Below are 22,118 nucleotides of genomic sequence, written 5' to 3'. Positions count from 1 at the left end.
ATCAAGTTTAAAGTTTTTTTTTATGAGACTACTCTATAGTTAAATATTTCTGATATACATTCATTTTTTTGAGCTTCGCTACTTATGGATATTGTCATCCTTTTAATTATTTAGATGAATGTGGAGTTTGTGGAGGGGATAATTCAACCTGTATAAGGTATTATGATTTTATATAACAAAGATTTTTTTTATATCCTTTGGAAAAGAAGGCATATGATTTTTTTGATTTTTACCATCTTATAATATTTCTTTTTCATATCCGCGGAAAGTTGTTTAGAATACGATGCGATAAATAACTAAACTGACACACTAACACTCTTCAGAAAGCATGGATATTTCAACACATCCGAGTATGGATACAACTTGGTGGTGAGGATTCCCGCAGGGGCTGCTAACATTCAAATCAGGGATGACAACTTTAAAAATAATTTTAATTACAATTATATAATCATCATATTTAAAGTTACATTTTCTTTATTTATGATGTATCCTTTAATAAAAAGTAGTAAGGTGTTTTTTGTCTGTAGCGAATATCTTGCTAACCACTGAACCGATTGAGTGATAGTTAATAGTATTTACTCAATAATGCAAAATTATCTTGATGTGCACAAATGCGCGAAAAATACTTATTTTGCGCGTTTTTTCTTTAGTCAAGCTTTTCTTGTGCCTCATTGGACCTTTGCTATTCCAGATTGATTATAGGCCTTCTTGTGCCTCTTAATACAGTGTGCGGCCATGACATGTACCTCTAGCAGTTTGGCAGCTAGTAGCCTCTTAAGTTTATAGATTTTTTAGATTAACATTTTACCGTTAACTGCACTAAACCCAAATTAAATTATAAGTTGTACTGTTGGCATACTAGACAACATGGATATTCCAACGATGCTAGAGATGATACTTATATAGCTCTCAGGTAATAGTTATTTTAATATTTGTGGAAAATTTTTGTAATACGATGCTAGACATGGTTTTTGTGTATGGCAACTATGTTGTGAATATTTGTTTCATGGATGCGGAAACTGGCAACTATGTTCTGAATATTTGTTTCAGGGAAACCGAAACTGGCAACTATATTCTAAATATTTCTCTCTGGGATGCTGAAACTGGCAACTATGTTCTGAATATTTGTTTTAGGGATGCCGAAACTGGCAACTATGTTCTGAATATTTGTTTCAGGGATACCGAAACTGGCAACTATGTTCTGAATATTTGTTTCAGGGAAACCGAAACTGGCAACTATGTTCTGAATATTTCTCTCTGGGATGCTGAAACTGGCAACTATGTTCTGAATATTTGTTTCAGGGATGCGGAAACTGGCAACTATGTTCTGAATATTTGTTTCAGGGATGCGGAAACTGGCCACTATGTTCCAGGGTTTCGGATCCGGATCCGGATCCGGATCCGCAAGGATCCGCATATTTTGAGTCCAAGGATCCGGATCCGGATCCGCAAAAAAAATGCGGATCCGGATCCGGATCCTTAGACTCCAAAAAATGCGGAAAAAATGGAAAAATCTACCTAAATTTATATAAAATCTCAGACATTCTCTTGATGAGAGCCAATCTTTAAGGTTTAGGTTCAGACTTGAAAATTAAAAGTATTTTTGACTTCGAATTGAAGAATAAATTTTTTTGAAAAATTTGGTGATTTTATTTTTATTGTCAAAGATCCGGATCCGGATCCGGATCCGGATCCGCACTGACCAAATTTTGAGGATCCGGATCCGGATCCGGATCCGCATAAAATCAATGCGGATCCGAAACCCTGCTATGTTCTGAATATTTGTTTCAGGGTTGCTGAAACTGGCAACTATGTTCTGAATATTTCTCTCTGGGATGCTGATACTGGCAACTATGTTCTGAATATTTGTTTCAGTGATGCCGAAACTGGCAACTATGTTCTGAATATTTGTTTCAGGGATGCGGAAACTGGCCACTATGTTCTGAATATTTGTTTCAGGGATGCTGAAACTGGCAACAATGTTCTGAATATTTCTCTCTGGGATGCTGAAACTGGCAACTATGTTCTTAATATTTGTTTCAGGGTTGCCAAAACTGGCAACTATGTTCTGAATATTTGTTTCAGGGATGCCGAAACTGGCAACTATGTTCTGAATATTTGTTTAGGGATGCGGAAACTGGCCACTATGTTCTGAATATTTGTTTCAGGGATGCTGAAACTGGCAACTATGTTCTGAATATTTGTTTAGGGATGCGGAAACTGGCAACTATGTTCTGAATATTTGTTTCAGGGATGCGGAAACTGGCAACTATGTTCTGAATTTTTCTTTCCTGGATGCTGAAACTGGAAACTATGTTCTGAATAATTGTTTCAGGGATGCCGAAACTGGCAACCTTGTTCTGAATATTTGTTTCAGGGATGCCGAAACTGGTAACTATGTTCTGAATGGTGACTACGTCATTTCAAGATTCAAGAAAACTATTCAGGTTCAACATTTCATTTTAATTGTGGTTGATATTTTTGAAATAAATCTTTAAAAAGAGTAGGTGTTCCCAATATAACCTAACCTATCCTGATCTAAAGTAATAAACAAACTAAATCCCCCCACTCTATTGTTAAATTTCGTTTTCAAAATAGTATCAGTGTGCTCAACAGTGTACTTTGTACGAAAGCGCCTATTAACTTTTTCTGCTGTTTATACATACTAGCGGCTTCGCCCCTAGCCTCTAGGGGCTGTGCCCCAAGAGGTTTGATCAAACCAATTTTTCGTATTTTAGATTTAAAATAAAAAAAATAAAAAAATTTTGGGGGGGGGATGGGGGGGTAGTCGACCCCACTATTTTAATTTTAGTTTTAAAAAGAAAAAATTTTTTTTTTTTTTAGAGGGGGTTGTATTTTTCATTTTTGGGGGGATTAGGGGTGTCCCACCCCCCAAGAAAATAGTTATAAACCTTCCCGGGAACTATGAGAAGCTACCCTGTAAAGGAGAACCCGATCGGTTCAGCGGTTAGCGAGATCCTTCGCTACAAACAAACAGACAAACACACAAACACACAGACAGACAGACATCGTTCTACTTTGTATTATAGATATGGGTGAGTGTAGAATATACGTGGATATTCGATAGGTAAAAAAGGTGTCGTAAATATAGGTTGCTTACATATAACTCATTTATTGGTCAGTTCGTTCATCCAGGTGGAGGGGAGGGAATGGAGTAAATCGGGTGGATAGGAGGATTGTTATTTTAGCTAGCTACAAGTTTCACTTTATTTGAGTACATGATAATCTGGTGCTAGATAATGAATTCATTTGTACATACTATATAGTATGGCGGCTCTTTCTTGGAATACTCTGGCTCTGATTTGGTTGTGGAGCGGGTCAACAGTTCCATTCCCATCAACAAGGATCTGCTTCTGGAAATTCTGTCTGTGGGAAATATCAATCCACCACAGGTATTCTGCCATTTCATTCAGGGAGGAAGGGAGGGAAGATTTAGCTGTTTATTCATAATATAATTTACTGAATTTTAAACGGTTGGTTCATTAAGACGAGTGTCCAAATGTCTAAACCTCTAATTGTAATCTACAGAAGGTGTAATTTTGTGTGTTTTTGGCGATGTACATGAATTTATCGGCCATTGTCTTATCCCTGCATTTCATTTCATTCTAAAATTTTAGTTTATAAAACAATATTATTCATCATTTATTAAACAAATAAATTAATATTTTTCAAAGATTATTATCTGAGGGTCTCAAACCTTGGGGACTCGCTTAAAGTGTTTGTAAAGGATTTAGCAGGTTTTGACAGACTTTGGGGACCAATTATGAATGACGCTGCATGCTGATATTAACATGCAAATTGAATTTATGTTGACATTAATAATTAAGATATTTGTGATTATTTTTTGAGCGATTATTACTGCGCTACTAATGACCATATTCATGAGGTTTGTAAAGCCGATGATGATGGTTAAAGTTCCTCCACAGATTATGACGTCATACGATAGAATAACCAATGTAAAGGCCAGCATAAATTTTACCATTGGTCAATTACAGTGTATACTGGCCTCTCATTAGCTATTCTATCGTATGGCGTCATAATCCGTGGAGGGACTTTAATCATCTTCCCCAAATTTAGCCAAACAAAAAAACAAGGGGAAAAAATTGGATAAAATTTTATCACTTTTTATTACTAATTTAGGTTTCCTATACATACCTGATATCAGCTAGGTCACCTGCAGCTTACTACTGGAAGATAACAGATAAATGGTCACACTGTCACAGGCTCTGCAATGGAAAACAGACAAGGAAACAAACTTATTTTAATTAAAGTCATTACAAAGGGGGTCCTTTTTCATCAAGGTATGCTTTCTAAGACTTTTAAACATTAGTAGAACACTAAAAATTGGCATAATTGTTGCTTTAACATGATATAATATGGAACTCTGTAGAAACGGTGGCAAAACCGCTGATGCCGTCTAAAACCGGTAAGTCCCGCCAATTTTAGAGTTCTTCTCCTATTTATAATTCTTACAACACATACCTTCACGCAAATCGGCGCAAAAAAGGTCCCCCTTTCTTTCTTTATTTGGTTCTAAATATATTTGCTTGTATTGGAATTAATTATTATATTGTATGGTTTGTAAGATTTATCGTATTATAGACAGCTTTCCTTCGATATTAAAATGAAATTAAAACCAGTTTTTTTAGTTTAAGAGTGCTGACAAAATTTACATTAATTTTATGAATTTTTATCTTATTTGTAGAAATTGTCTCTAATATGGTGTAATACATCATTTTTCAGTATGGCTGAGAATCGGTTCAAATCCAGAGATATAAATCAATTTCATGGCCATTCTGGAAAAGCCCGAAAATACTGTAATAGTTATTTCTCGCATCGTATTATAAACGGCTTTCCGCGGATATAGAATGTACAATTATGAGATTAAAACTAGTTTTTTTAGCCCCGAGGTGACGAAGTCACCGGCTAAAAAAACTAGTTTTAATCTTATGATTGTACATTTCTATATTCGTAGAAAGCTGGATATAATACGATGCTAGACATAGTTTTTTCGTATGGATGAGAACCGGTTCCTATCCACCGGATTCGAATGAATACGAGAAAATTTCATCATTTTATTTTAATTGAATTACAAAATGTTTGTATTATTAGAGAACCTATTTGTGTGGAGAAAACTTCAACAAAAGGTCATTTTACAATTTCAAAAAGATACTCTACAAGTTACCTTTATGTTGGTTTGTAGCGTTCTAATCTGTCCTTGGACGGGGTTAGAATAGCCAATTTGTGTCACTCAAACCATCCGTTTTTTTGACTCATTATGCAAAGTTTGAAATCGAAGTTTGATGTCTATCCGTAAAGGACGAAATAACGGACCGACCATAATAACAGTCTAGCTTCGCTTTAATAATTACATCACTAAAAATTTAGAAATAGAAGTAGATGAAAGGAAATGTGACTCAACAACAAGACCACCCCCAAAAGTTAAGGTATTTAATTTCTCTCATTGGTTGGCTTAAAAACTTTGGGTTCTTTTATCAAATATTGATTAGTTTGCTCAAACTAGCAGTGTCCAAACTTTAAAAATCATGGTTTTAATCCATCAAATTTTGTTTGTTACAATTTTGGAAGTCCATTGTTGTTTCCTCTAAGATTCCTGCAAATACTGATTTTGCATCCAGTGAGCTGAGGGAGGGGACATTAGGCTGTTTATTACATTAGTCCCCAAAGTTTTATAATAACGGTTTCTTACTCGTTCGCTTTTGGGACTATTACTGAATATTTATTGGTTGGTTATAATTATAATGTTAAGATATGTAATGTTCATTGTGTATTGACTTTGGAGGAGGTATGTGGTCTTCCCCCCCCCAAAAAAAAAAAAAAAAAACATTTTCCACTAAAGACCTCTAGGGGCGTGGTTGTCAGATACTAAAAATTAAAAAGTTAAGATATGTAATGTGCACCTAGGAGGAGGTGGGTGAGCACCCCCCCCCCCCCCCCACTCCCCCAAACACATTTGCCACTAGAGTCTTCTAGTGGGGGGTAGCTAGTTACTTATAATTATACTGTTGAGATATGTAATGTGCACTGTGTATTGACCTGGAAAGAGGTGGATGGGCCCCCCCCCCCCCCCTAACCTATTTTCCACAAAAGACCTCTAGGGGCGTGGCTGCCAGATACTTATGATTATAATATTAAGATGTGTAATGTGCACTGTGTATTGACCTGGGAGAAGGTGGATGGTCAGGTCAACCCCAACCCCCCTTCCCCCTAACCCTAAATTACAACTAGAGTCCTCTAGGGGCGTGGCCGCCAGATTCTTATGATTATATTATTAAGATATGTAATGTTCACTGTGTATTGACCTGGGAAGAGGTGGATGTTAGTAACTGTTCATCTCTGTGTGGACCTGGCACCAGAACTGCCAAGTTTGCCTGCACTAAAGTAACCAACAGCCATAAGAAGGTAAGTAGAGACCAATAGATAGAAATTATAATCACCCTTTTCTGTCTTCGTTTTATGTTTTTTCTATCATGTTCTTAAGATCCAGGAATAAGGTACAGCCAACAAGCAATATAAATCTAAAATAATATTTGGATGGTAGATAAAAAGGTCTAATTAAAGTTCGTTGTTGGTTAAAGCTGCTTAAGATCACTAATCATAAGCACAGTTTACAAATCCTTTTTCAAGCTTGAGATCACTGAAAATATTCTTTGGATAGTAGTTGCACAAACTGAGAGTTGAGGTAGTTAGAATAACGCACTCACATCCATACAATATGATGTACAATAGATTGATTTTAAATAACTAGTAGGGATAAAATCAAGTACATATTATGGTTTTAAATGAAGAAAATTGATTTATGATATTAGTTCTTGATAGTTCAATAGGCAAAATCCTATAAAAATTTCCTTATCTAGCCTAGAAGTTAGGGTTTTCTCAGCTTTTATAGATATAAGAAATAAGCAAAGGTGAATTCTAAAAAAAAATTTGGCCTCACTAAAATCAGTTTGTCTCACTAAAATTTTAATGAGGCAAAATCATCCCCTCTGAATTTTTAGCGAGCCTCACTGATTTTAGTGAGGCAAACTGATGTTAGCGAGGCAAATTTTTTTTTAAGAATTCACATCAGGAGTTAGGATGTCCTAACAAATTTTAAATGTTTTTTCCTTAAGATCTTGCTAACCACTAAACATGGACCTCATTTATTGGTCATATCGTTCACACAGTTGGGTAAAGGTCGTGGAAGGGGGGTTACGTTATTTAGCCAGCTGCGAGCATCACTTTCTCAGAGTACATGAAAATCTGGTGCAATATCCAAGTAATAACATATCGTTTCCCAAAATAACTATTCAATTCATAGGTAACAGTGCTGAACAAGTATTGTGAGGACGAGCTTGGATTCCCCAGTTTTGATGAGAGATGCTCCGGTAGCTGCCAGGGACTCGCTTGGAAGTATTCAGAATGGAGCTCCTGCTCCAGATCCTGTGGCACAGGAGCACAAAAGGTAAACAGTAAAAAAAGCAGCTTAAATGACGTCACACAATACAAATGACAAATGATTGGCCAGTATACATTTTACCATTGGTTAATTACAATGTATACTGGCATATTATTGGTCATTTGTATTGTATTGTATTTTTATTATGACCTATAACTTCTTCAATTGTAAAAAATATTTCTGAATTTAATTTGTATTGAAATTTTAGTAGCAAAGCTACTCTGTTATTTATTTTGTCTGTCCGTCAGTTCGTAACGCCATGGGGAAATATGATTTTCTTGGCTTAATTCTGTTTATGGCCTCAAGTAAACAACTTACTTGGTGCGTCAATCTGTCGGTCATGCCACAAAAGAAAAATGTATTTATTTGTATAAAAAGTTTTTTTTATTTTTTACAACTCAATAATGACATATTCTCTCTCTTTTTTATAACCAATCAGCATCTGCTCTATAAATCACTTTGTCAATTAGTCCATCCACGATTTTCAAAGTGCTTTACTTCTTATGGATGCTGTTCGTACTTTATGGGACTAGAAGGGAGAGGTTAATGAAAGTTCAAACAACGCCCTATAATATATGAGACATTAAAATAAAACAGAGGGGGAAGGTGTTGAATATCTGTATGTCCCCCACTCCGTGGACCCTGTGCCGACATTCAAATAGGTCTTAAATAATAACACAGCCTTGTCGCTACAAAAGAGCAAAAAAGCAATTTTCTAGCAAACGAAAAAGGTCCCTATTGCTGGATTCAGGTAGTTATCTGGATTACATGTGTAATCTTATTCATTTACTTACCAGGAAAAAAAACTTTTTTTAAATTTTTTTAGAGAGAGGCATGGTGTGAATTCAAAACAGGAGAAAAAATGGACGAACATCACTGTGCTAATATAGGTTAAAATACTTATTAAGTTAAAAAATTTTAATATTCAATAAAAATTTTTTTCGTTATTTATCAACTATTAGGTTAAATCATTGTATATATTGGTTCTTGCTCTAAAGTGCCTAGCGAGCCAATAACCAATACCCCTTTTAATTTTCCAACAAATTGAAAATAAGGGGGTGGAAAGGTTATTGTTTTAATGCCTAACACCTTAAGGGGTAACTTACCCTGCAGGGCCTATACCTGCATTGTCCAAACCCTGTGGGGCTACTTAACCTACCCAAAGGTAAAAAACTAACATATAAAACTAGCCCGCCCTTATCTTTTTAATAAGTGGGAGGGTAGGGCGGTTTCCTGTACTCGACTAAGCACTTTAAGGGAAACCACCTATAAATTTCTCAAAAATTTTTATAATATTTTAGAAAAGTTAGTGGAGCAGCCTTGTGGTTTAACAGAATGCCCGAGGTAACTTTTTAAAATTTTCTTCCAGAAAAACTAACTTAACCGATAAAGATCTAATAGCCTTACAGACAGACTGATGGACAGAACAATGTATAGAATGGATGTACATAGGTCATAAGAAATTTCAATGAAAATTCAGATTTATATTTTAAATAGAGCTGAGAAAATCAAGTTTCCCTCTAGCCGTACTGACAGACTGACGGACAAACAGATAGAATTAGTTATAGAGTAACTTATAAGCTGATAATCAACAATCAAATAGCTTAAAAGCTTGTTAAACTATTTTCAAAATAATTTTGGGTTTGAGTATGGTAGCAATTAAATTGACGTCATACAATGCAAATGACCAATGATAGGCCAATACACAGACTAAATTACCAATGGCAGGCCAGTATACATTTCAATTGACCAATGGTAGACCAGTATAACGTCATTAATTATAGGCACTATGAAAAGCTTCGGTCTATACAAACTACATGTAAATGACTATGAAACGAGTAATTAAAAACATATTTATATCAGATGGGAAGTTGGTCAGTGGAGTGATTGTAGCGTGACCTGTGGCTCAGGTGTCCAGCAGCGGCCATACTGGTGCCAGGCGGCAGATATCAAACAACACAGCAAACTATGCCAGGATATGCCGGCTCCAGAATACAGGTTCTGTGCTTATTTGATTTTTTCCACTTTCCAATAATAAAGAATCTTCATAGAAAGACGAATAAAACTTTGAGATAAAACTGTAGCTAATTAGACTTAGATGAAATCATCGATACCATAGTGTTCAAGAGGTTGCAATCAGCTTTCTTGGACTTGCTTGTGTTGGGAAAGTAAATATATTAACATGTAATTGATAGAAGAATGAATTATCCCAATAATTCTCTGAAACTAATTTTTAATTGTATCCTCTTATTTAATAAAATCTCAACTCTCCAGAGTAAAAAAAAAAGGTCAAGTTAGGCCTAATACTAGCCATCTTCAAAAATGGAATTAGCTAAAGTAATTAAATCAGACTCCGTCTGATCTATTTTTCTTATTTTAGAAAATCTTGCAAATTGCGTGAGTGTGGGGAGTGGACTGCAGGCCCTTGGTCAGAATGTTCAACCCACTGTGGCATAGGAATGAATATATTATTACTTGGATATTACACCAGATTATCATGTACTCTAATAAAGTGAAACTTGTAGCTGGCTAAAATGACGACCTCCCCCCATCCACTTCCTTTATCCCACCCCCTCCCTTCCTACTGGATGAACGAACTACCAATAAATGAGTTCCATGTTAGCAAGCTAAATTGACGATTATTTTTCCATCTGTCATAATATCCACGTATATTGTATATCCATTTGTTATAGGCTACAGAACTAGACAGGTTACCTGTACCCTGAGTCCTGCTGGCACCAGCAGCAGTACAGGTCATCCTGCTGCAGGAGTGGACAGGTATTGTGATGATTCAGAGAGGCCGGACTCCAGAGAAATTTGTGGTGACAGCTCCTGTCCAAGAACTCAGTTTGAAATATCAACATTTGATAAAACAGATCTACAGAAGGTTGAATACACGCATGTGGATTATAATAAACAAAGGTAAAAATTTATTTTATTTTTAACTATTATATTTCATCCTTTAATTATAAAATCAAATTGTAATAATAATTATTAGAGAACTTTACTAACTTTACTGAAACTTTTTGTAATTGAACTACTTAGTCTAAAAAGTTGTCAAAATAATGATTTATACATTAAATGTATTTTGTATATTTTAGATCAAATGTCGGCAAAGAAAAATCATCAAGAAGGAGAGGAAAGCTTCCTATGTTTAGGTAGAAAATTTGGGTTTTTAATCTAAGTGCCTAGTCGAGCACCCTCCCCCTCAACTTTATTTCAAAATAAAGAAAAATTAATATTTATGTTTATCTTAATGTTTATTACATCAGACGATTGCTTTTTTAATTTGTCATAATTGGCAATCACCGTTACAGTAATCATTTAAAATCAATAGATCAATGTTAACATGCCTTAACTTAATATCTATAGATAGAAACACAACTTATTTATTTCTCATTTTATTCATGGAATACAATCGTTTCGCTAATTAAAAGATCAACAGTTTCGATTAAGATATTTATGCATTTTGAACAGTGAACACTTAAGATCAGGGTTATTCATTACGGACGGATGTTCAGATAAAAAAAAATCAAACAAAAAAAAGATGTTTACTTTGTTTGTTAAAGGTGGAGAATAGGACAATGGAAGAAATGTTCTGTTACCTGCGGAACTGGAATTCAAACCAGAGCTGTCGCGTGCTACCACAGGCTGAAGGGGAAACAAGAACAGGTTACTACATTTATAGTATGGCCTTCAAGCCGATTCATATCTGCTTTATTAAAACAGGTTTTCAGCCAAAATGAGAAAAATGTATAGCATCGTATTACACACGGTTAAGGTTGCTAACATGGAATTAATTTATTCTCTCCAGGAGGCAGGAACGGGATGGGGTAAAGGGAGTGTATCCTTATTAGAAAACATGAAAATCTGGTGTAACATCCAAGTAACAATATATCCATTATTGTTTGTCCAGAAAGAGTGGAGGTGTAGCAGGATCCGAGCCAAGCCTATGTGGAAACGTCCTTGTGTTGGTCGCTGTTCTCTGGGGCACTGGCTCACTGGAGCTTGGTCGCAATGCTCGGTCACTTGTGGAAAGGTAAGACCATAAAATTTATAATAATTTGATGGTTCAAAATTACTTTATACTTTATACTACGCTCCTCAAGTGCCCCTAGAGGCATTTGAGGAGTGTGGAGTTGAATCGCAAAACTTTTTTTAAAATTTAAATTTAAAAAAAAAAGTTTAAACATTTTTTCTTGTTGAAAAAAAAATTGGAGGGATTGGGGAGGTTCTAGGGACTATTTCTCTTGGGAGGGTGGTGGTACCCTCTCTCAAAATAGATATAAACCTTTCCGTAATCTATGAGAAGCTACCCCTTTAAGGAGAACCCGATCGGTTCAGCGGTTAGCGAGATCCTTTGGTACAGACAAACAAACATCCTTTAACTTTATTATTAGGATTTACATAAACATCAGCATTGTTGCGCCAACTTTAAACACCTTATTTACATTCACATTTTTAATTAATTAATATAAAAAAATGAAAACTTTAGGGATTTCAGCGAAGGAAAGTGAGTTGTATTAGCAAAGACAAAGGAATACTGGAGCCAGATGAATTTTGTAGCCTGGAGAAACCTGAAGGTGAACAGGACTGCCAGCAACTTCCTTGTCATAAACTAGTTCCGCAGGTAGATATGCTTTCCCTCATAGAGCCTGTCGAGCAATGAAGCCTTTCCTTATTTTATAAATCAAATTGAAAATATAAGGGGTTGGGGGCAAAAATATTTTCCTATTCCTAGCCCAATATACCCTGACCTGACCATAAACTAATATTAGTTTTCATGAAAACTTGTGCCTTTTTTAAATCAAAAATATATTATTGTCCTTGTACAATGTACAAACCTGAAATATTATATTTTAAAAACTGTAAGAACCTTAATCTTTTTATCCTTCATATAAACTCAAAATGTGACGCACAAACAGACAGACAAACATTTTAGAGAAACACCCTACAAGAACGATCAAATGGGGATATATTGGAGGCAGATCCAACCTTAAAACACTTGTTTTTAATAAAGATGAATTTTGAATTTATTTCATTGACCCATCCCTAATATTATTTATAGGTTGGAAAACTGAACAACGTGCCAATTGAAGAGAAACAGCCACGCAAGGTGGATGATACTTCTTCACCTGGAAACAGGTTTTCTCAAGGGGTCCAGTGGATGCCTGGACCTTGGACACAGGTATGAAAATATTTTTGGTATTATCCTTCATCCTTGCGGAGAAGCCCTAAATCTAGTAGGGATTACACATGTAACTTTTCAAAGTGGTTCAAAAAATCATCCATATGACGTCATAAAAATGCGGGATGTAAGACAAGTGGGAAAGGAAACCCCTAAAAAGATATATATAATCTCTCATTTTTATGATGTCTCACTTTTTATGAAGGACCTAATTTATTGGTCAGCTCGTTCATCAAGTTGGATAGTAGGGTATGGGAAAGGGGTTGAAGAAAGAAAGTTATGTTACTCTAGCAAGCTGCGAGCATCCCTTCATCAGAGAAGATGAAAATCTGGTACAACATATATATATAATGTATTAATTAATGTATCATGTAATATCTTAACTTATTATTCCAGACGTTTTGGAGGTCTTAAGAAAAATTAGGCAGGTTTGAATTATATGACATTGATATCTTTAAAAATGAAATATTTTTTAGTGCTCCGCGCCGTGTGGGTTGGGATTCAAGACCAGATCTGTTAAATGTTTTTCATTGCAAGAAAATCAAGAGGTTATTTTTAACATTATTATTAGTAAAGGAAAAGAAGACTTACAAAACATGTTTGCTTTTACAAAAAGAAATGGTTAAATAAAATAGTCCAAACAAATTTTCTTAATTTTCGTATTATGAGTCATGAATTTTTCTAAGACCTAACCCATTTATTATGAAACATTATAAAAAAGTCATGATATGTTGAAAGTGAATAGTTATCTATCGCATCGTATTATAGACAGCTTTTAAAATATTAAAATGAAAAAGATTAAGACCCATTTTTTAGCTCCGAGAGGTCCAAGGCCCGGGTAACAAAACTGGTATTAATTCTATGATTTTTATTTACGTTTTCGAAGAAAATTGTCTGTAATACGATGCTTTATATCATTTTTCAGTATGGCTGAGAACAGATTCTAATCCAGTGGATATTAATCAGTTTCGAAGCCATACTGGTAAAAACTTATCAACATTTTTAAAATTTTGAAATTATTTCCCGGATTTTAGATTGAAGAAAGTTATTGTGACAAAAAATCTTTGCCCTCCCTAAAGGAAGAATGTAACCTGGAACCTTGTCCTCAATGGAACTTTGGCAACTGGTCACAGGTTTAGAGAATTATTTTAATTTTGGCTGCTAGCTGAAAAAAGACGACTTAGCTTTTTTGACTGGAGGACTTAAGGAAACCCCTTAATGACGACATTCAAAGGAAGGGAGGAAAGGCTAGTTCCACTAACAAAATATATATTGGATTTTCTCCCAACAAAAGAGTTGTAGCAAAATTGTAAGTGTAAATTTGTTGAAAAACTGCTTGATACAGGATAATGTTTATGGACATACTTACATTTTTAAGACTTGATTATAGAATTGCTTCGCTTGTAACAATATACTTTGTTGTCCCAGGAATAAACATACAAAAAATCAGACCAATCGGATGATTAGATCACCAAAAATTTGTTGTTAAAAAAGTAAAAAATCAACATGTTTAAAATGGACTTTAGGACATTTTTGTAATGATTATAGAGTTGCTTTCTAAATCGAACCTAACTACTAAAGGAATCACCATGCAAAGTTTGAAATCGATAGAACAATTATAACATGCCTAAATTAACTAAAAAAGCTATCCGTTTGTGACGGACGGACGGACCAACCCTAATTATAGAAAAGCTTCGCTATTAAAAAACTTTATTGCTTTCAGTGTACAGTTGCATGTGGTGGAGGTGTATCCCTACGACTAGTCAGGTGTCAGGACCACCTGGGACAAAATCTTCCAGATCATAAGGTAACAAAAATGGATCTGAATTTAGTTTAATTCTCAGATATACATATTTCTTATGCAAATTCTATAAAAACAAGGATGACAACATCCATAAAAGCGAAGCACTGAAACGGTAGGACAAACGGACATTAACACTTGTATAATGTCAGAACTGAATAGTCAGAATATAAATGTATAAGAATCGAAGCAAAATTGAAAGTAAAATTGTTGAAAAACTGCTTGATACAGAATAATGTTTATGGACATACTTACAACTTTAAGACTTGCTTATAGAGTTGCTTCGCTTATAAAATTGTACTTTGTTGTCCCCCCAGGAATCAGTATATCAAAAATCAGATCAATCGGAGTATTAGATCACATAAAAACTAGTTGTTAAAAAAGTAAATAAAATCATCATGTTTAAAATGGACGTACGGACATTATTGTAATGATTATAGAGTTGCTACGCTTTCTATATCTTACCTAACTACTACAGGAATCACCATGCAAAGTTTGAAATCAATAGGACGATTCTAACATGCCTAAATTAACGAAAAAAGCTATCCGTTACGGACGGACGGACTGACCCTAATTATAGAAAAGCTTCGCTTTTAAAAATAATATTAATTTGTCTTCGGTTTGTGGTTTTTGGAATATGTTTTATAAAACGGTTAGGTAGGAAATGTGTTTCATCTTTGAATGACCATAAAGGTCCAAGAGTTGGGGGGGGGGGTGGAAGGGATGTTTACCCCTTTTAAAGTTTGAAACCCCACATTTTACCCTCCCCTAGTAGATTTCTTATTATATTCATGAGAACATGATGTTTTAGTGTGCCATGAAGAACCGCCCCCTGGACAGCCAGACCTGTAATGAACAACCTTGCTCTCAGCAATCCTATGCATGGAAGGTTGGCAAATGGACACAGGTATAATAAAATATATCTGGAAGACAATCATAACAGAAAGGAAGGGGACACTGGGCTGTTCATTACACTATCCCCCAAAGTTTTGTATTAACGTTTTCTTATTCATTGGCCTAACAACTTTGGGGACTTTAATTGAATTTTGATTGATTGGTTCATTATCCAAACGTTTCAACCACTAATTGTAATATACAAAAGGGGTAAATTTGTATATCATAATGTATCGGCCATTGTCTTACCCTTTAGATCCTTGCAATCCTAACTATTTTAATATCAACTATCTCAATCAATATGTCTTTTTGTAAAAGGCATACAAAGTTTTCCTTTTCTATAAAGGAACCGACCAATTAATGATATCAATGTTAGCAAGCTAAATTGACATAATTTTTACCCTTTCATAATATATACGTTTTTTCCCATCCATTATAACAAAAAATTCTATTATAGTGTTCTAAATCTTGTGAGAAAGGCGAGCAGTCACGAGTGGTTGGCTGCTTCAATATTCAGACCAAACAGGAGGTCGAGGCCAAGCTGTGTCCGGACACGCAGAGGCCAAAATTGAAAAGGATCTGTAACAAGTTTGCCTGTCCGTTCACCTGGGTATCTGGGGATTGGTCCCAGGTATAATCTTACAATTATTGAACCATGCTATTTTAGGTAAAATATTTTCCAGTATGACTTGGAAAACGATTGATATCCGGTGGATTAGAACCGGTTCCCAGTCACACTGAAGAATATTGTATAGCTCCCGAGGGGCCTAATGACCTGGCTAACAAAACTTGTTTTAATCTCTCATCTTTCTTCTTAATATCAGCGGAAAGCTGTCTATTGTACGATGCGATAAATAACTTTTATTTTACAAGTTAAACATTTATTATACAGATGAAATTACTCCTCCTTCTTACCATAGCGTATACACTTTTTAACCAATAATTGTTTCTTATTGTTATTTTAAGGGATTGATCATCTAAACTTGCTATATTTATTTACCTACATATAATAAATATGTGTATTACACAAACCTAATCTATTCAGTGTAGTCACACATGTGGGCGTGGAATCCAGACCCGACGAGTCTCATGTCACAGGGTCAACTCCTACTCATGGGTGGATCCAGACGAAACTCCTCGGGGCTGCAACTCCACCCAGAAGCCCGTGGAGGTGCGCTCGTGTGCTGTGGATTCCTGCGGGGCTGCCCTGCACTGGTCTGTCGGAGAATGGCAGCTGGTAAGAAATAATGGGAGACATTTTGTATCATGAAAAGAAAACAAAGTAGCGGGTTTCGTTATTTTTCACATGTTACACAGCTTTTGATAGGTTAGGTAAATGTTAATGATTGCCAAACAGTGATAGGAAATTGACCCTGCAGGAGCTAGAAATAGGATAAAAGCTACTGTGAAAATGCGACGAAAAAAGCTACTTCGTTTTTTGTTCATTATCCGATATATTTGGCGCAGCAATTTTAAATTATTTTGAAATATTATGTATTTTAGACTTAAACAAAGCTTTTGATTCTTGTCCTTAGAATTAGCTTTTTCAACTCTTTTCATATATGTAAAACTAATATTTTGATGATTGCAAAGGTTGAAACATAGACAATACAGATAAATTAAATCAAACATATTGAAATTTAAGTTTTACCTTTAGGAATGTTTTAGTTTGCATACATAAATATATAACATAAACAGTTAAAGCAATCTTTTTATTTACATTTGTAATAACAGATATATTATTAATTGGATGTTGCACCAGATTTTCATGTTCTCTGATAAAGTGATGCTAGCAGCTGGCTAAAGTAACGGTACCTACCATCATCCAACTTTATCCACCCCCCTACCTTCTATTGGATGAGCGAACTGACCAATTAATGGAACCTAGTAAAAGTGTCTGACTCTGATTATGACGTAAAAAAAATTAGCCAATGAGAGGCCACTATAAATTTTACCATTGGTCAATTATAGTATATACTGGCCTCTCATTATCTAAATTTTTTTTACGTCATAATCAGAGTCAGACACTTTTACTAGGTTCAATTAATGAGGTCCATATTAGCAAGCTAAATTGACGACAAATTTTTACCTATCAATACATCCACATATATCCTATATCCATTTTTGTAGTGTGAGAGGAGAAAATGTGGAAAGAAGGGAAGGCAAAAACGTCAAGTTTACTGTGTCGACAAAAACGGCAAAAATGTGAGAAATAAGTTATGCAAGTAAGTTCTAAATTGTTGGATCTAATGCAGTTTAAGGTAAAATGTTCCTGGTAACGATTATCTCCAAATATCTATGAACTTTGAAGGCTTTGCCAGCATGATCACATACGTTCAACCAAGCACCCGTAGTGCCGCTTAAAACTGTGTGCGGGCATGACACTTGCGTTCAGCCGTTTGGCAGCCAGCAGCACTTAAAGTTCATCGATTTTTGGTTATAATCGTTGCCAGAAACATTTTAACGTGAACTGCACTAGATCCAAATTGTTTATATTAACTCAAATATTTTCATGCTCTTAGAAAATGTCCTAAATATTGCAAAGTACAAAGTAAATATTTCCCCGAAAAGGAAAATTTTTTTTTTTAAGCGAAGCCTTTCTAGAATTATTGTCAGTCAGTCCATACGTTCGTCCGAAACGGTCAGCTCTTCTAGTAAATTTAAACATGTTAGAATTGTCCTATCGATTTTAGACTTTGCACGATTTTTTTATACCAATTAGGTATACGATTTCGGAAGCTTTGCAGAAAGTCCGTACGTTCATTCAAAACATGCTTATTTTCGACAACAATTTTTTGTTTGACATAATCAATTATCCTATTCATCTGAATTTAGAAGTAATGATTCAAAGGACAACAAAGTACAATATTATAAGCAAGACATATTTATAACCAAATCCTAAAAATGAAAGTATTTCCTTTAATTGTATCCTGAATTTATGCCATTTTCAAACAAATGTTGTCCAATATTGTTTAGACTCACAAATTAATGTTCTGCTTATTAAGTTCTGACACTCTACAAAATTTATTGCTCGTTTGTCATCCCTTCTGATAAAAGCTTCGCTTGTTGTAATCCTTGTTTTTATACAACTCACTTTTTTCATATTAAGGCGAGTATTAAAAGAAAAGAAACCAAGAAAGAGAAGAAAGTGTCCGGCAAAAAAATGTAAGTCAAATCAAAATTTATTATGCAATATAAAATTAGAATAATGGATGCAGAATGTACGTGGATATTATGACAGGGGAAATATTATCGTCAATTTAGGTTACTATTTCCCCTATCATCTATTGGTTAGCTCGTTCTTTCAGTAGGCGGTGAGGGGAAATGATACTTTATAAGAGTACATGATAATCTTGTGTAAGATCCAAGTCCATTAATGTAAAATAAAATTTAAATCATACTTTATTTACAAAATTTTTAATATTGATAAAGTTATATAAAGCAGGGATCGGAAGCCTCACGTAAGCCGCGCATAAGCCTCAGTTTTAAACCTGCTTGTGAGCAGAAAAAAAAATTTTAGAAAGAAGGATTGTCTGCTAAAGAGTCGTTTTATACATCCAGCTGAATTTTATAGTGATAAAATCACGATTTCACTGAGGCTTACACGCGGCTTACGTGAGGCTTCCGATCCCTGATATAAAGGGAGTAGGTTGCGCTAAAAATCCGAAAAGGTGTGAGTTTTAAGGCTTAAAAATAGTAGTAGAACGGTAATATTCACTAAATGTGTGTATTTCATATTGAAAAGAACTATAGACAAAAAAAAGTTTTAAAAGTAAACTAAAATTTTTATCGTTCTACTACTGTTTTTAACCAAATCGCATAACCTTTACGGATTTTTGGCTCAACCTACTCCTCCTTTTATTACATTTTAATTCTGTATTTCAGGCGGTTATGAAAGTTGTCAAGAAGTAAAGAATGAATTAAAGGTAAGGCTGTGCATTATATTTTAATATTTGTAAAAAATTGTTTGGAATAAGATGCTATACATAGTTTTTCAGTATTGCTGAGAACCGATTCTAATCCAGCGGATATTAGTTGTTTTCGAAGCCGTACTAGAAATAGTATTATAATGTTCATGTATATTGTATATTTTGTAGACCAACCTGGATGGAGAATATGAACTATTGTTAGCTGGAACTAATATATCTGTCTACTGTCATAACATGAACACATCATATCCAAAGGAATTGATATATTATTACTTGGATGTTGCACCATATTTTCATGTAATCTTATAAAGTGATACTCGCAGCTTTCTAAAATAACCATTCCTCCCTTCCCGTTGCTTCCGGCTGACAAATAAATGAGGTCGATATTAGCAAGCTAATTTGACGACAAATTTTCCCCTGCCAATATATCCAAGTTTATCATATATCCATTCCCAAAGGAGTACATTACTCTGAAAACAGACCAGTGGGATAATTACTCTGAAGTTTATGGAAAACGTCTTGTAGATCCTTACTCCTGCCCTCATAATGGAACCAGAAAAAGGTTTGTAAAAAATATAGTAGATCTGGACAATCTGCCATATTATTGGTTGGAACGTGTACAGTACACTGTGGCAAAAAATTTATTTCCTTATTTAATTCATATTTAATAAGTCAGCTATAGATAATTTCTTCAAATAAAACTAGCATTTAGGTAATTATTCGTCAAAATCTTCGTTGCTAGTATCATTGGATGAAATCATTTAACCATATAAAAGTATCAAGATCTGTGTCAGTCTGTGTGTGTGTCTTTCAGTCTGTGCCCAAAGATCCGTGTAACACTGAACCAATATGATTCTCCTTTACTGTGCAGTGGAGGAGGGTACCTCCAACCTCAAAAGAAAAATCGCTCCTATAAAAAAATTATCCCACACAAATAATTTGATTTTACTTTTTCTTCTGAAAACACCAATTGAAAGCAGGGGGGAATCGACTCCCCCTCCCCTTCCTTCAAAGACCCCTAGAGTCCTCTAGAAGCGTAACCGTTAGTTGTATATGAAGCTTAACGCTTCCTTTTTTGCAGTGATTGTGAGTGTACAACAGATGAGTCACGCCAAGGCTTAACAAGGTGGAGAAAAATAAAAATCAACGTTACTTCACTGGCCATTAATTGTAAGTGTTCATAATCTTTTTATACATTAAGTAAATTGTAATAATAGTTATTTATCGCATTGTATTACAGACAGCTTTTCGTGGATATTTAAATGAAAAACTTTGAGATTTAAACCAGATTTGTTAGAACCGAGTGGCCGAACAAAACTGGTAATGATATTATGATTTTTATTTTATAATTCGTTAAAATTGTCTTTAATACGTTGCTATTCATGATTTTTCAGTGTGGCTGAGAACGAGTTCTAATTAATCGGTTTCCAAATAATACTTCAAACTTTGTTATTCTAAACAAGAAAATTATACCTCGATGAAAGAACTATGTTTTATCCTTAGTAAATACTGAAGTAAAAAGAATTTCCTTTAGGGCATATTTTATGTCACAAACAACAGTATTTTATACAAACTTGATTTAATGTAATGATGGAAAATATCATAGACGTCCAAGAGTGGGGATGAAGGGGTGTTTACCCCCCTCAAACTATAAAACTTAAAAAAAATACACTAGAGTACCCTTTTAAACTTTTGAACCCGACATATTACCCCCCCCCCTCAAAATAAAAAAGTTCAAACGTCCTTGGACGATATAATCCTTGTTATTAACCTGTTTTATTTTCAGCCCACGATTTTACCTTTTCTGAGCAAGTGAGTGGTGAGCATGTACCTTTTGGAGAGGCGGGCGATTGTTACAGCGCGGCTAATTGTCCACAGGTAATGGCAGCATTTTTGACATTTTATTAGCGGGTTGTACAGGACTATCATACTCTCACTACGTGTGTACTTCTGTTATGATGGTTTTGAATTCTCTCTTGTTTCTTTAAAGTGACTATTTAACAACCTATAAGCTAAATTTATTTTAGGCTTAATTTGTAGATTGGCGAATTTTTAATTTCGTCTTTTTATGGCTTGATTTTATTAAATTACTATTAAAGAATTTGAATTGCAATTTTTAAGATACTTGAAACGTTGAGTTAGAACACTGTTATCCTCTCTTCAAATTTAAACCTATTTTCTTGGTTTTTTTTGTTAATTGCCCCTCCCCGAACCCATATGAAAGGACACGCTCAATTAAAAGTACATTTTCGATTTAGAATAAACCTTGCAGCAAATAAATCCAAAAGTTTGTGTGTCCGAAAAAAATTGACTATTTTAGGCCCAGTTTAGTATCAACCTGACAGGAACTGGACTTATTGTAGCCCCATTCACCACCTGGGTTGGAGTTGGTAATAGACCAAGTATTTGGTTACATAGAGTACAGGTATACATATTATATATTGTAGCACCATTCACCACCTGGGTTGGAGTTGGTAATAGACCAAGTATTTGGTTTCATAGAATACAGGTATACATATTATATATTGTAGCACCATTCACCACCTGGGTTGGAGTTGGTAATAGACCAAGTATTTGGTTACATAGAGTACAGGTATACATATTATATATATTGTAGCACCATTCACCACCTGGGTTGGAGTTGGTAATAGACCAAGTATTTGGTTACATAGAGTACAGGTATACATATTATATATATTGTAGCACCATTCACCACCTGGGTTGGAGTTGGTAATAGACCAAGTCTTTGGTTACATAGAGTACATGTACAGGTACACATATTATATATTGTAGCACCATTGGAGTTGGTAATAGACCAAGTATTTG

General features: G+C 34.8%; 1 protein-coding gene across 1 annotated transcript in view; it reads left to right on the top strand.

Moving 5' to 3' along the window:
• Positions 1-22,118, top strand: part of LOC145316207 (A disintegrin and metalloproteinase with thrombospondin motifs 9-like) — a 48,407-nt gene that overhangs the window by 23,539 nt on the left and 2,750 nt on the right. The window contains exons 19-52 of the mRNA XM_080156562.1: positions 115-157; positions 324-407; positions 863-913; positions 2,378-2,447; positions 3,288-3,413; positions 4,162-4,268; positions 5,134-5,168; positions 5,410-5,468; positions 6,319-6,444; positions 7,343-7,486; positions 8,307-8,370; positions 8,782-8,824; positions 9,344-9,478; positions 9,861-9,938; positions 10,175-10,402; positions 10,582-10,638; positions 11,050-11,152; positions 11,397-11,519; positions 11,976-12,110; positions 12,549-12,668; positions 13,145-13,216; positions 13,703-13,801; positions 14,392-14,475; positions 15,281-15,376; positions 15,821-15,994; positions 16,409-16,600; positions 17,494-17,588; positions 18,473-18,528; positions 19,249-19,289; positions 19,461-19,549; positions 19,753-19,854; positions 20,374-20,462; positions 21,079-21,170; positions 21,613-21,717. Of these exons, the coding sequence (XP_080012688.1) occupies positions 115-157; positions 324-407; positions 863-913; positions 2,378-2,447; positions 3,288-3,413; positions 4,162-4,268; positions 5,134-5,168; positions 5,410-5,468; positions 6,319-6,444; positions 7,343-7,486; positions 8,307-8,370; positions 8,782-8,824; positions 9,344-9,478; positions 9,861-9,938; positions 10,175-10,402; positions 10,582-10,638; positions 11,050-11,152; positions 11,397-11,519; positions 11,976-12,110; positions 12,549-12,668; positions 13,145-13,216; positions 13,703-13,801; positions 14,392-14,475; positions 15,281-15,376; positions 15,821-15,994; positions 16,409-16,600; positions 17,494-17,588; positions 18,473-18,528; positions 19,249-19,289; positions 19,461-19,549; positions 19,753-19,854; positions 20,374-20,462; positions 21,079-21,170; positions 21,613-21,717 (3,317 nt within the window). The remainder of the gene's footprint in view (positions 1-114; positions 158-323; positions 408-862; positions 914-2,377; positions 2,448-3,287; positions 3,414-4,161; positions 4,269-5,133; positions 5,169-5,409; positions 5,469-6,318; positions 6,445-7,342; positions 7,487-8,306; positions 8,371-8,781; positions 8,825-9,343; positions 9,479-9,860; positions 9,939-10,174; positions 10,403-10,581; positions 10,639-11,049; positions 11,153-11,396; positions 11,520-11,975; positions 12,111-12,548; positions 12,669-13,144; positions 13,217-13,702; positions 13,802-14,391; positions 14,476-15,280; positions 15,377-15,820; positions 15,995-16,408; positions 16,601-17,493; positions 17,589-18,472; positions 18,529-19,248; positions 19,290-19,460; positions 19,550-19,752; positions 19,855-20,373; positions 20,463-21,078; positions 21,171-21,612; positions 21,718-22,118) is intronic.

The sequence above is a fragment of the Acartia tonsa genome, chromosome 4 (genome assembly GCF_053477335.1).
Source record: "Acartia tonsa isolate MP-2025a chromosome 4, ASM5347733v1, whole genome shotgun sequence".
Taxonomy (NCBI): Eukaryota; Metazoa; Arthropoda; class Copepoda; order Calanoida; family Acartiidae; genus Acartia; species Acartia tonsa.
The sequence above is the reverse complement of the archived record's forward strand: the minus strand, read 5'-3'. Positions and strand labels throughout refer to the sequence as shown.